Source organism: Ictalurus furcatus, chromosome 21, assembly GCF_023375685.1.
Source record: "Ictalurus furcatus strain D&B chromosome 21, Billie_1.0, whole genome shotgun sequence".
Lineage (NCBI taxonomy): Eukaryota > Metazoa > Chordata > Actinopteri > Siluriformes > Ictaluridae > Ictalurus > Ictalurus furcatus.
The window spans coordinates 16954675-16968233 of NC_071275.1; the positions used below are offsets into that span (position 1 = coordinate 16954675).

The window sequence follows — 13559 nt, forward strand, 5'->3', positions numbered from 1 at the left end:
GTTTTGATATTTTAGTGTGGCTTTGATCTTCGAATTTGGCTTTGATCTTTGAGTTTGGTTTTGATATTTTAGTGTGGCTTTGATCTTTGAGTTTGGCTTTGATCTTTGAATTTGGCTTTGATCTTTGAATTTGGCTTTGATCTTTGAGTTTGGCTTTGTTCTTTGAGTTTGGCTTTGATCTTTGCTTTTGATCATTGAGTTTGGTTTTGATTTTTGGTTTTCGTCTGTGTATGCTTTTTCACACTTCAGTTTGGTTTTGAGCTTGAGTTTGAGATTCGATCTCTGGTTTTGATCCTTGTAGAGGGCATATTATCAGTATGTGATTCTTACCTGACAAAAGTTAAACTTTATTAATTTAAAATAAATGACTGCCAACCTGACATTAATTTTTTTTTTTTTTTTTTTTTTTTTTTTTTAGCTTTATGACAGCTGATATCTAGGGTTGGAAAAAGCCTGGAGTTTGAATAAGCCTTTATAAATGAGTATGTAGATTTATGAGTTGTCAGGAAAGCTTTCGATAAGTCTCATGTTCTCATTCATGATGATTTCTGAAACAGCTAAAGAGGTTTTTCCCCCCTCCGTGTTATTCAAGTTTTTCTATTAGTATTTTCAACCTTATTAGAGCACTTTCACAAGAGATAAAAGCAGACCTCTGCTGAAATGGGAATAGAAAAACACCTCTTTAAGGAAGAAGAAAATAAGATTTGAAAGCTTTCAACATGATTTCCTTCGAGTTTCCCAACACTCACTGAGCATAATTCATAGGAGATAAGTGAATGCATACATTTATTGAAAATCAAGTGCTTAGCCTTGGGGATTGCTCCAATTACCATGCTCAGATAGGAGAATCTCCATGAGAAAAGTCAGTTTCAGCTACACCCGTTTGCCTGGACAGTAAAGCTACCATCAATTCTCTACACAAGCCCCAGGCTTTCAAATGAGAACTATAAAAGTTTGTAATGGACAACTGTTTTACAGCACCTTGGAGCTCCATAAAACTAGAACCTGTCAAGTACAGCAAATGTGTGAGCCAGCAGGAGGCCATAAAGACGCTGGATGACTGGAGAGAAGAGCAAGACCAATATGTTTAATGTTTTAATTCCTGCTTTCAAAAGGAAATCTGTGCAATAAAGACTCAGCAAAGCTAATTATTCGATGCCATAGCTTTGTACATATATCTGAGATAAATGCCTATGTCGATAGAAAAGCTCTTTTTAGTTTTTAATTAATGGTTTCGCAGAAGTAAAAGCATATGAATGAGCACTAATTAAATAATTAATAATAAATAAATAAATAAATAAATACATTCCTTGACTTGTTTTTCTTTCTCCTCTTATTCCTTTCTAACAAGGTCTTAGCTTGATAGCACTGCTGTGTTTGACTTATTTCTGTCGTGGGAAGCTGGAGCTCATTACTTCATTTTCAACCTCAGTGCATTTGAGCTACAAATTAAGAAAGAAAAAAAAAAAACCTTCATGCCTCCATGTGCTTCTTTAGTTAAAAACAAGCTAGCTAGCTATCTGTGATGGGTGATGTATATTTACCTCTTCAAAACTACACACTGTATAGTCAGTGCTACAGATTTAACAAGCTGCATGTTGATTGATCTAAAGCAAATACGTGTATATATAGTACATTATAAGTCATTTAAAGGTAAAAAGTGCAACTTTGTTCACTGTTGATGCGGTGAGCGGCCATTTTGTTTTGGTCACATGCTGAACTCAGGGTTGAGGAGACCAACTCTACCAATTTTACGAGTAGGAGTTACAAGCTGACTGTTTTCTTTGGGTTTTGGTGTTTTTCCTAGTCAAGGTCGGAAATACAGAGTTAAGAGGTTTAACATATTCTTAGACACTGACCTATTTATGCAAGCATGACTGTATGTTGTTGGGTTGTTGTTGTTTTTTTTACGGAGACTACAAAGCATTTCTGTAAGGGTGCTCCAACAAGTATATGGGTATTTTTGCAAGCATGTTTTTTTTTTTTTTTTTTTACCAAAAAATTCTAAGCATGCGTATTGAGTGAAATGCTCAATAGAGAAGGCAAAATGTGGAAAAACATCAACATGGCCACCATTTATTTTTGATAAAAGTTTGCTCTAGAGTTTTCCATTTTCCTCTACTTTAGAGGGACCGGTGGGTGTTTTCGAAAAGCTTCATTTACAGTGAACCAAAATGCTGTTTTGGTGTAAACCAGAGACCAAAATGCAGAGAAAAATATCGATGTCCACAGCCTAAGTTGCTGTGGATAAGGATGTTTGCTAAAGGCTGTAAATGTGAAACTGTTAATTATGCACTAGTTAGCTTTTAGCACACGTTATATTGCCACACTTAGCGAAGCATGAGGTTCTGGATGTTTGTGGGCGAAGATTTAGTTTAGGTGACTTTTAGTTTAGATTTAGTATGCATTTTGTGCTAAACCTGCCTGCTGAAAAACCCAACTTGTCAAAATATAGGCTGGTAGACCATCTTAACAAGTTGCTAAATTATCTCCCAGCTTCCTTATTACTTGACTAAATCAATCATTAAACGTGGAGCAGTTATAGGCAGAGTGATACTTTTATTTTGGCAGCTTCATTCATAGGAACTCGAGCGAAATCTAATCACATTCCTCTCGCTCTTCTAAATTAGTACAGATTTTTTTTTTATGAGATCTGGATAGGAAGAAAGGATTGATACATGTCCTCCTTCTTCCATTAATTTGAAGCCTTGCCTCTTTAACACAGTCATCGCTTCCCCGTGCGTCATTGTATTTATTTGGTCGATTAACACTTGGCCAGATGGAGTGTATTAGCTTTGACAGAGAAAGCGAGGTGCTCTTCGAAGGACAAATGAAATGAGTCACGGATCAGCCGGAGCACACCTGATGGATGGAAGAGGATGGTTATTTGCATAAGTATATTTGATAGCACCATTAAAAGTGTGGTGAGTTGGAGAGGAGATAGAGTAGGCGCTGAACTTCCTGGTGCTCCGCAATGTTGCTGTTCAATGTCATGGCCCTAAATTTGAAAGCGATTTTTACACGTCTTCCGAAAACGCCAGCTAAAAATATTCACCCAGCACTGATATTCCTTCATTTTGTTCATTTATAAGGCATATAACTCTTATCACCAGCAGTAAATTAAAACAGACAATGCATTCCTGTGTTTTATTTTGCAAACTGTTTTGCATTTTTTTTTTCTTGAGTTTACAAAGAATCACACTGAAATTCCCTTGTTGTCTTGAAAGAAAATGATTTTTCAATTAAAACAACATTAGACTTATCGGAAATACAGTCTAGACATAGTTAATGTTGTAAATGATTATTACACCTGGAAACAGCTGATTTTTAATGGAATATCTACATACAAAGGCCCATTTTCAGCAACCATCACTCCTGTGTTCCAATGGCACTTTGTGTTAGCTAATCTTATGTTAAAAGTCTAATTCATCATTAGAACACCCTTGTGCAATTATGTTAGCACAGCTGAAAATCATTGTGCTATTTAAGGAAGCAGTAAAACTGGCCTTCTTTGGACTGCTTGAGAATCTGGAGTGTCAGCATTTATGAGATCGATTATGGTCTCAAAATGGCCAGAAAGAAAGAGCTTTCTTTAAGAAACTCATCGGTCTAGCGCTGTTTTGAGAAATGAAGGCTATTCCATGTGAGAAATTGCCAAGAAACTGAAGAGATCTTACAAAAGGTGTGGATTACTCACACTCTAACCAGGACAGAAAGCAAAGTGGGAAGCCCCAGTGCACAACTTTGCAGGAGGATAAAAACATCAGAGTCTCTAGTGTGAGAAACAGACATCTCACAGGGCCTCAGCTAGGAGCTTCATTAAACAGTACCTGCAAAACACCGGTGTCATCTTCAGCGATAAAGAGGTGATGCTGGGATGCTGGCTTTCTACTTTAAAAAGAAAAAATCCATATCTATGACTAGCCAATTAAAGGAAAATATTAAAATGGGTAAAAGATCAAGCATGGTGGAGGAAATGTTATGGCCTGGGGGTGTGTTGGACAGAATGACCAAATTATGCAAGATCGATTTAGGGAAGAAGCAGTCAGCTGGATTTCTGTCTGTAACCATCAGCACAATCACCGATCTCAATGCTATTGAGCAGCTTGACCAAATAGTCATGAAAAAAAAATGCCCATCAAGCCAATCCAAATTGTGGGAGCTGCTTCAGGAAGCATAGCTTGAAATTTCTGCAGATTACCTCATTAAACTAACAGCCAGAAGGTCTATAAAGTTGTAATTGTTATTTCTAACCTTGTCTTGGCTATGTCGAGACTATATTTTCTAAACTTTCACAATTCAATAAATAAAAATGAGTTTTCATGCAAAAATGTGAACTTATCTGTGTGATTATCTTTGTGAAGCATCCTGGGGCTTTTTTGTCAGTATTTACATCAATCAGCCATAACATTTACATTTATTCATAAGATGAAAACCACCTGCCTTATACTGTGTATGTCCCCCTTGTGCTGCCAAATCAGATCTGACCCCTCGAGGCATGGACTCCACAAGACCTCTGAAGGTGTGCTGTGGTACCTACTTTAGCATCAAGACATTAGCAGCAGATCCTTTAAGTCCTGTAAGTTGCGAGGTAGGGTCTCCACGGATCGGACTTGTTTGTCCAGTACATCTCACAGATGCTCGATTGGATGGAGATCTGGGGAATTTGGAGGTTGAGTCAACAGCTTGAACTCTCTGTCACATTCCTCACACCATTCCTGAACTATTTTTGCAGTGTAGCAGGGCACATTATCCTGATGAAAGAGGCCACTGCCACTATGGAATACCATTACCATGAAGTACTTGGTCTGCAGCAATGCTTAGGTAGGTAAAACATCCACATGAATTACAATACGCAAGGTTTCCCAGCAATAAATTACCAAGAGCCTCAGACTGCCTCCACTGGCTTCCCTTCTTCCCATAGTGCATCCTGGTGCCATATCTTTCCTAGGTAAGTGACGGACATGCACCAGGCCATCCACATGATATAAAAGAAAATGTGATTCATCAGCCCTGGCAACCTTCTTCCATTACTCCGTGGTCCAGTTCTGATGCTTATGTACCACTGTAGGCACTTCCAGCAGTGGTCAGGGCTCAGCATGGGCACTCTGACCAGTCTGCAGCTACACAGACTGGCAAGTCAGTGCAAGGAATATTCCTTCGGTCACATCAGTCGCTAACGTTACACATAGATATGTTACTGACGTCATAAAATGTTCACGTTGCAATAGCCCTATACCTTAAATCTGGAGGTAAAAAAAAATGTAGGGTGGCCAAAGCTTGGGGTCACAGAAAAGTCTTTCATCAATTAATTCATTCATTTAGTGGGATTTTTTTTTTCCCCGAAAATGTTTGAGAACCACCAAGTTATCATTTTTATAGTAGCAGATTACACAGGGACATGTAAACTGATTAAGAAAATAAAGTGTATAATTGTTGCTATGGTAAAGGAGGTGTTTATTAACGGTTTTTAAAGGAGTCTCCAGTTTCAGTGCTTTGTAACAGTCAGGTAAAGCTGTAACTTTACACTTTAAGATTTTCTCTGTAACATGCCAAGCTGTTATTTTTTGTTTTAGTTCTTTTTTATTATTATTATTTTTTTCCTCAGTAAACTTCAAGGAAACATTAGACTCTGCTATATTGTAAGTGATCATTTGTTTCACGGATGTTCTACAAAATTCAATGAAGCTATGAACAAATAAAAAGTACAATGTGCCACTTGTTAATTAATTAAAAAAATATGTAAGTATTGGTCAATTTAATTTCAGCTTTCATTTCTTGATATTTACATCCAGATGTGTTAAACAACTTAATTTCTAGTAATCAAAAATATTTTAACATGTGACGGATAGGTCTTTCTCTTTCTGCCCAGGTGTGCCCTGTTTAATTGATTGCTTAAAGAATTAACAGCTTTGAATGTCGACTCTTTATTTGAGCCCTAGGTGTAACCTGTGAAGACTGTATTTGTTGTTAAAAAGAATAAACCAACATGAAGAGTAGAGAGCTGTCTATGGGAGAAAAGCAAGCCAGTGACCAGTGACCACTGGCTTGATGCAGTTATTGCAAGCAAGGGATATGCAACCAAAGTATTATTTACTTTAATTTAGTTGAAAACTATCTGTTCCTATACTTTTTGCTCACCTAAACATTGGGTGGTCTGCCACCAAAAGATCTCAAACCCAAATGTCTTCAATGTATAGCAAAATTAATATAACTGGTCTTGCTGTTCTGATACTTTCAGAGGTGACGGTATAAAATACTAAAACAGCACAATCGCAAAAGACAAGATTATTAAACAGATCTCTCAAGCACAATACATGAAGCTTTATTAACACTCCACTTTTGAAAATAAATTAAACTGATGTGTAATTATAAGGTAATAATATACACAACCATGGTACTATCTCAGCTAATGAATAGCAACAATCTTGCATGTTGTTGGGTTGTTGTTGTTTTGTAAATTATTATTTAAAAAGTTTCCAACTTCTGCATTAATCGAACAATAGTAGAAAACCAACAAATATAATAAAATGACTTGTAACACTCTTGTCATATCACAGCAAACCAGCGACTCCATTTCGCAGAATGCACTGCAGACTACAAACATGGCCGACGATGACTACACCTCCCAAACATACACACACACACACAGACAGGGTCACCTTCTCCGGAGTAGTAATTAGACATCATGCTTTAAAAGAGACACATTACACGTTAGCAAAGTATACGGTCAGTTAGTTGCCCTAGTCTCTGTCGTTACCTTTCTAATGTGTTGGTATTACTGGTTTTGATTCAGCTTTGCCCTTGACTGTGATGATCTGCCTTACCTGTTCTAGTCTGTTTGCCTGATCGTTTGACCTTCGCCTGTCCTTGTTTTTTAGTTTTGCCTTGCCCTTTGGACTGTTAATTCTCATTAAAACGGCAATACCTGCATGTGCTTGCGTCTCAGCATCCATTGCATGACAACTCTAACACTGTAAACGTTACGCAGCTACAAAAAAAGTCAATATTTTATTGTCTTTTGTCTATTCGTACAAATTGCGTAATTAACAGCTAGGCGTAAGTGTCACAAGAAAATAAATGAGTACATGGCACCTGCTTGTTTTAATTGCACCTTTTTAATTGGCTGCTGTATCTTCAGGTGATATGAGCTCTACGCCCTGCTAAAGAGAGAACATAGAAATAACTGATGGCGGTTGTCGTTTATTCTGATCTAATTTAAAAAAAAAAAAAAAAAAAGGCAAAGTAAATCCAAGCTGTGTTAATTGGATTTAGCTGCTGCACTGCATGTGTGTATCCTTTTTTTTTTTTTTTTTTTTGTCTTTTTAATATGTTGCTTACTCTCCTTGTTATCGCTTCATTTTGAAAGTGACTTGATGGGTAACTTCTCAGGCATAGGCATACCAATTATTTACAAAAGTGCTGCTTTGGAAAGGATTGAAAGAAAAATTTTTAAAAATGTAAGACAGCCATTTTCTACCATGATAAACATGTCTACCTGCATGTGACTGCATGGATCTATCTATCAAACTTCAGTATACTTTACTAATCATTATACCACAACACAGATGAATTCTCTGATCTAATTGAGCAGAAGGTTTTGATGAATTTTCTATAGCAGCAGCTCTGACATTAGTTCCGGCTATAATTCAAATCACAGCTTTAAACTAATGCATTCATTCGAATATGTTATCATTGCTAAAGTAACAACTTACACGGAAAACGTCACCATATCAACATTTAATACATTTATGTGGACACTCCAGGTTTTCATTTAATATCTGTTGATATTTGATAGAGTCCATGATGCTATGTATCCTAACAAAATGTCCAGGTCCTCTGGCAGAAAAACAGCTCCAAAACATTAAAGAGCCATCACCATATTTAACCGTGGGCATGAGGTACTTTTCCATATGGCTACCTCTCTGTGTGTGCCAAAAAGCTCTATTTTGGTTTCACCTGACCATAGAACCCGATCCCATTTTAGGTTCCAGTAGTTTATGGCAAACTGAAGATGCTTGAATTTATTTTTGGATGAGAGTAGAGGCTTTTTCCTTGAAACCCTTCCAAACTTGTGGTATGTAGGTGACTTCGGATTGTAGTTTTGGAGACTTTCTGACCCCAAAACTCAACTAACTTCTGCAATTCTCCAGCTGTGATCCTTGGAGATTTTTTGGCCACTCGAACCATCCTCTTCACAGTGCGTTGAGATGATATAGACACACGTCCAATTCCAGGTTTATAACATAACATTTCCAGTTGACTGGAACTTCTTAATTATTGCTCTGATACCCAAAATATCAAAAGTTTAAACAATAAAGACAATTGTTCACAGCCTTCTTTGCTCATATTTACCAAGGGTGCCAATATTATTGGCGGCCGCCGTACATGTAGATGTTGGGAAAATTCTCGTATGGAACAAAAGTCTTCTTGAGAAAGATGTTGTTTTGGCTAACATTATACAACATCAACTATACAACAAAAAAGCTCCATCCTTCCATCCATCGCACAGGCCCTAAAGAAGCAAACTGGTAATTTTACAATATGAAGATGAGATGAGTTAACAACCTATACCCATGCCTTTTGTCTATGATCTGATGAGAAGATCATGTATTCGGGTTATTTTTTAAGCTTGGTTTTAAAATCTAAAGCCCAAAGCTCTGTAAATTGTTCACATGTTTTCTTTCATATAAAGACAGCTCTATCCATGGTAAACGTGTGTTGTTAAGGGCCATCTCCATGAGATGGCAGCACTCACACATTCACTCTTGTTTACCAACTGTTGAATCTGTAATAATAATAATAATAATAATAATAATAATAATAATAATAATAATAATAAAGCAACAAAAACAGATACACCATACCTTACATTATTATGGTGTCAAAATAGTATCCTGTCATAAATATTCATAAAAATCTTATAAATAAGGAACACAGTTTTATTAAGAGACAGAGAAAATATACATAATTTCGATATTACAGTGTAATCATTCTGTGCAGGTCTTCATGTGTACATTCCGGAGGCAGTGCAGAGAATATGTTGCAGATGTTAGCTTGTTGCTATCAACCAATGATGCGCTGGAGCTACGCAGGGACCGCCTCCCTCATTTCCATATTGTGCCCGGAAAAGTAAAAATAAATAAATGTATAAATAAATAAATATGGAAATAAATACATGCGAGAATAAATACATATAAAAATAAATGAACACATAAATAAGTAAGTATAAATATAAGTGGAAAAAATTAATAAAAGAATAAATAAATAAAAGTTAAAAAGAATAAAAGTCAATAAAAAAAATAAATCTAGAAAATAAAAATGAAGGGAAAAAGTAATACAAAAATAAATGTAGGATTTAATTCAATTTAAAATGATTTATATTTGTTTTATCAAGTCATTTATTCCTTTATTTATTTTCCTGTTACATTTTTTTATTTATCTATCTATTTGTTTATATATTTATTTTTCATTACTGCAGGTTTGGTTCCCCATAATGTCGGTCTAATGCCTACTACAGGGCAGTGATGGCTTGGTGGTTAAAGGCTCTGGGTTGCTGATCGGAAGGTCGGGGGGTCAAGCCCCAGCACTGCCAAGCTGCCACGGTTGGGCCCTTGAGCAAGGCCCTTAACCCTCTCTGCTCCAGGGGCTCTGTATCATGGCTGACCCTGCACTCTGACCCCAACCTCCTGACATGCTGGGGTATGTGATGAAAAGAATTTCATTGTGCATATGTATATGTGACCAATAAAGACTCATTACCCTTAAGTAAGGTATCACCCATTGGTTTGAACAAAAGCCTTTATTTGTTGGATCGCGTGAATTACAGTTTTCTAAATGCAGATCCACACAGTCTGACCTGGAGCATATGGTCAGGATTATCATTGCATTAGTACCGAGTTCATCCTATATGGTGTACACAACATCAACAAATGTGTTTGTTTGGAAATAATATGATGAACAAACATCAAAGCAATTATTGTATTGTACTGGGAATAAAATTCAGATAACCTAAAAAGTTCGCCAGTAATACAAAATGTACTAGAGTATGTGGCAGCAGAGGGGTGGTCGAGCGCTGGCGGAGGACGGAAAGGAGGCGGACGGGTGGAAGTAGAGTATCTAAATATATCAGACGAATGACAGGGACGTCCCCAAATTGACAAGACAGCAGCAATTGCAGCCTGTATAAAACCAACAACCAAAAAGGAGGTGAGGCAGATCTTGGGGCTGGCTGGCTATTATTATAGGTTTTAACTTCATTTTTCAGAAGTCACCAGGCTGTGGACTGATGCGCCAGATATGACCCAGTGGACCCAGATCCGGTGCCAGGGGGCCAGCTGTTGCATTCTCCTGACTTTTTTCTCCCTTTTGTTCTGCAGACTGACACATCGGACAGAGGGCCGGGAGCCGTTTTTCCTAGGTGATGAAGGGGGAGGAGTACCCGAAAGCTCTCAAGTCATCAAGTAGCCTGTCCTCTCCCTCCGATAATACCAATACTAGGGTGATTTAAAAAAAATTTTTCAATCCACTAGCTAGCCTACGATCCTGCTTGAAGTACCATGAAGAAACGCGTGTGATTAAGCTAACGAATTTATACGATATAGGCTATAATGTCAGAAAGATATCGGTCCTGCCTGTTGTTGATAAATGCCAACATGCTGGATATGACCTCTTTTTCCAACCTTAAAACAGCGTCCGGCCAGGATTTCTAAATTTGAGAAAATGTCCGGGATTCGGCTTTACTTTCGTGTGCTTATGGGCTAATGCTGCATCATGTGTGCATATATTTGCATTGCTTAAACCCCGTTCTGTAATTCCCGCTTTCTCGCACACTAATTAGTCGATTATTAAAAGCTTGCAGCAACTATTGGCCAAATTCCTGCCTCTCAACAATTCAGCGAACGCGTGAAGGGGAAGCATTGTTGTGTATGGCGTCGAACAGTTGCACTAGCACTACACTACATTACTACACTTACACTAGCAGCAAATGACAGCTGTCCTGAGCTGAAACAATGCCCATGGCCATATAAAGTCATTTTTAATGTCATGTTATCAGATATACTTCGTTTACATGGCCATTCAAGTAATGGTAGAAGGTACACTCATGGCATCTAATATTTTATTTTATTCCATGGACATTCAAAAGAATGTAGGAAAAAATGTAAAGACGTGGGCAGTGTGAAACCAATTTTATCTCTCTCTCTCTCTCTCTCTCTCTCTCTCTCTCTCTCTCTCTCTCTATATATATATATATATATATATATATATATATATATATATATATATATATATATATATATATATATATAACAATTTGGTGTGTAAAATAAATTCTCTCAGACAACCACACACACACACAATCAATTCCTAATGTAATGTAATGTAAAGATGTAAGATGTAATTATTAATTTAAAAAAAAAAAAAAGTGTGGTGGGGGATATTCAGAAGTCTGTATTTTTAATGTGTTTTAAAGACATCTTGCAAAAGGGGGGCCTCGGTCAAATGTTAATGCCATTTGGGGGGCCTTGCCCTGGAAAAGTTTTGGAACCCCTGCTCTAGACTGTTATCAGAAAGGTAAAGTTACCTATAAGAAGCTATGTTGTCAGGGTTTATTTGCAGTAAAGTCACTGAAAATGCATCTGACTAAAATCCAGGTCAAATGGTTTTCCTGTTTTTGTTTTTGCGTGTTTTACAGCTATATATATTGTTGTCCTGCGACAATTAGCTAGCTGATATCAAAAGTCTGCACCAATAGTTCCCGCCCCTTGTCGAAACTTAAACCAATAAACGCAAGCCAATACTTGGCTTAGGGCCCCTCCTTTCACTTTACCTTACAGCTCAAATTAGCCTGTGCATAGTCATACTGGAAAGGAATTGCTTCTTTTCAAACTTTGTGCATGCAAAAACAAAAGACAACACTTTCGGTCGAGAGCAAGACCATGTTTAGCAAGACCAATGACCAAGACAATTCCAAGTACAAGTCAATAAAGAAAATGAAACCGGATTCGAGTCCTCAAGCCTTATAGCAAGTAGACCAAAACTTCCAGATGCAACACTGTGGTCAAGGCTAAAACAAAGATAAATTATTATATAGAGGTGAAAAGGAAAATATTTAGCAACTCTACATTCATTTAAGAAGCTGGCTGCCCTCAGTAATCTCATATTGTACACTGGGATCATATGGGACCAAGCTTTACCATCTAGGAATAACTTAAATAAGAGTAAAGAAAATATAGGTATTTATTTTTAACTGTATGTGTGATTTCTTACTACATTTTAGTCCCACAATTAACCCTGTTGCCCTTACAAACTCACCCGTATGAAGTATTTGAAATATTCCACAAGTTGCACTATTCCACAAGGAGAAAAATTCCCTTGGAGAACATTTTTGCCTCATTTTTATTAAATACCTTCATAAGCTTGGGGTGATATTCAAGAATGATACACAGTCTTGTGGGTTGCTAAAGCTCTGGAACATCCAACAAATACTGCAAAATTCTGGTCCATGTGCCAAAAGCTCTTCTTCAGCAATGAGAGTCTTGAACAAAACCTGAACAAATACACCAATGAGACAGGTAATTAAAACTGACCATAATAATCTAAAAAGCCAGACTCTCATCACCCTGGGCCAGTTGCCCATATAGTATCTTCTGCAGCCTAAATCCCAAAAGAACTGCACTATTCCCTTTTTGATCCAGCTTTGGCACCAATCCAATACTCTAGAGGGGAGTCTTCGGAGTCCTCTGCGAATCTCCCTAGTGCTTCGCTAATCATGGATGAGTGCGGACACCAAACTCCAGTGACTTTAGATCACCGGCTGTCACCTTGAGGCCATTCCACTATGCACACTCCCTAAGACTTCATCTTCTGTCACTAGCAATTAGCATAATCTGAACAGGCTACGTCCTTAAGGGAACAAGAGGGGAGTAAACTATAGCAACAGGTGGCTCACAAGGGTTGGATTGGCTGTGCAGTTCTTTTTCTTCTCTCCCTTTCCCTTTTTTGTTTTAAATCTTGTATAAACAGTGCAATACAGGCTGACCTGCTGGGGAGATAGAGCCCTCCTACCAAGTTGGAACCGTACCCTAATAGTCGTGAAGTCGCTGTAAATATCCACCCGCTGGAATCCCCTGTTGCTGACAAGGTGCCAGGGGGCAGAGAGAAGAATCTATTCTCCTTTCAGTTCCCCCCTCCCTGCCTCCCATATCTGATCTGTTCATCCCAGAGCGGTACAGGAATACACAAGGGAAAATCTGGGAGCCAGAGACCCAGCCAAGGAGCACCTGACTCAGGCAGCAAGCCCAGCATGGGGGCTTCTCATGGAAAGAAAGTAAGTGAGCGTGAGACTTAATCTAGTCTGTTTATGTAGTTGTTAATGGAAGAAGTTAGCTTGCTAACTGTAGCCTGTATGTATGCATAACATGGAAACACAGAAGGCAACTGATGTTTATGTTAAGCTTATAAAAATGTTGCATGAATGCATTCTAAATATAAACACATCATTAGATATCCAAATGTTTACTATAAATGCAAAATTCAAATGGTTTAACATAATATGA

The 13559-nt window shown here is 37.7% G+C and overlaps 1 protein-coding gene across 1 annotated transcript in view; it reads left to right on the top strand.

The window, feature by feature from the left end:
- Positions 1-12742: 12742 nt before the first annotated feature.
- The window catches only part of si:ch211-236d3.4 (protein FAM107B), a 40645-nt gene continuing 39828 nt past the window's right edge, over positions 12743-13559 (top strand). The window contains exon 1 of the mRNA XM_053653074.1: positions 12743-13330. Within this exon, the coding sequence (XP_053509049.1) occupies positions 13307-13330 (24 nt within the window). The 5' untranslated portion in view covers positions 12743-13306. The remainder of the gene's footprint in view (positions 13331-13559) is intronic.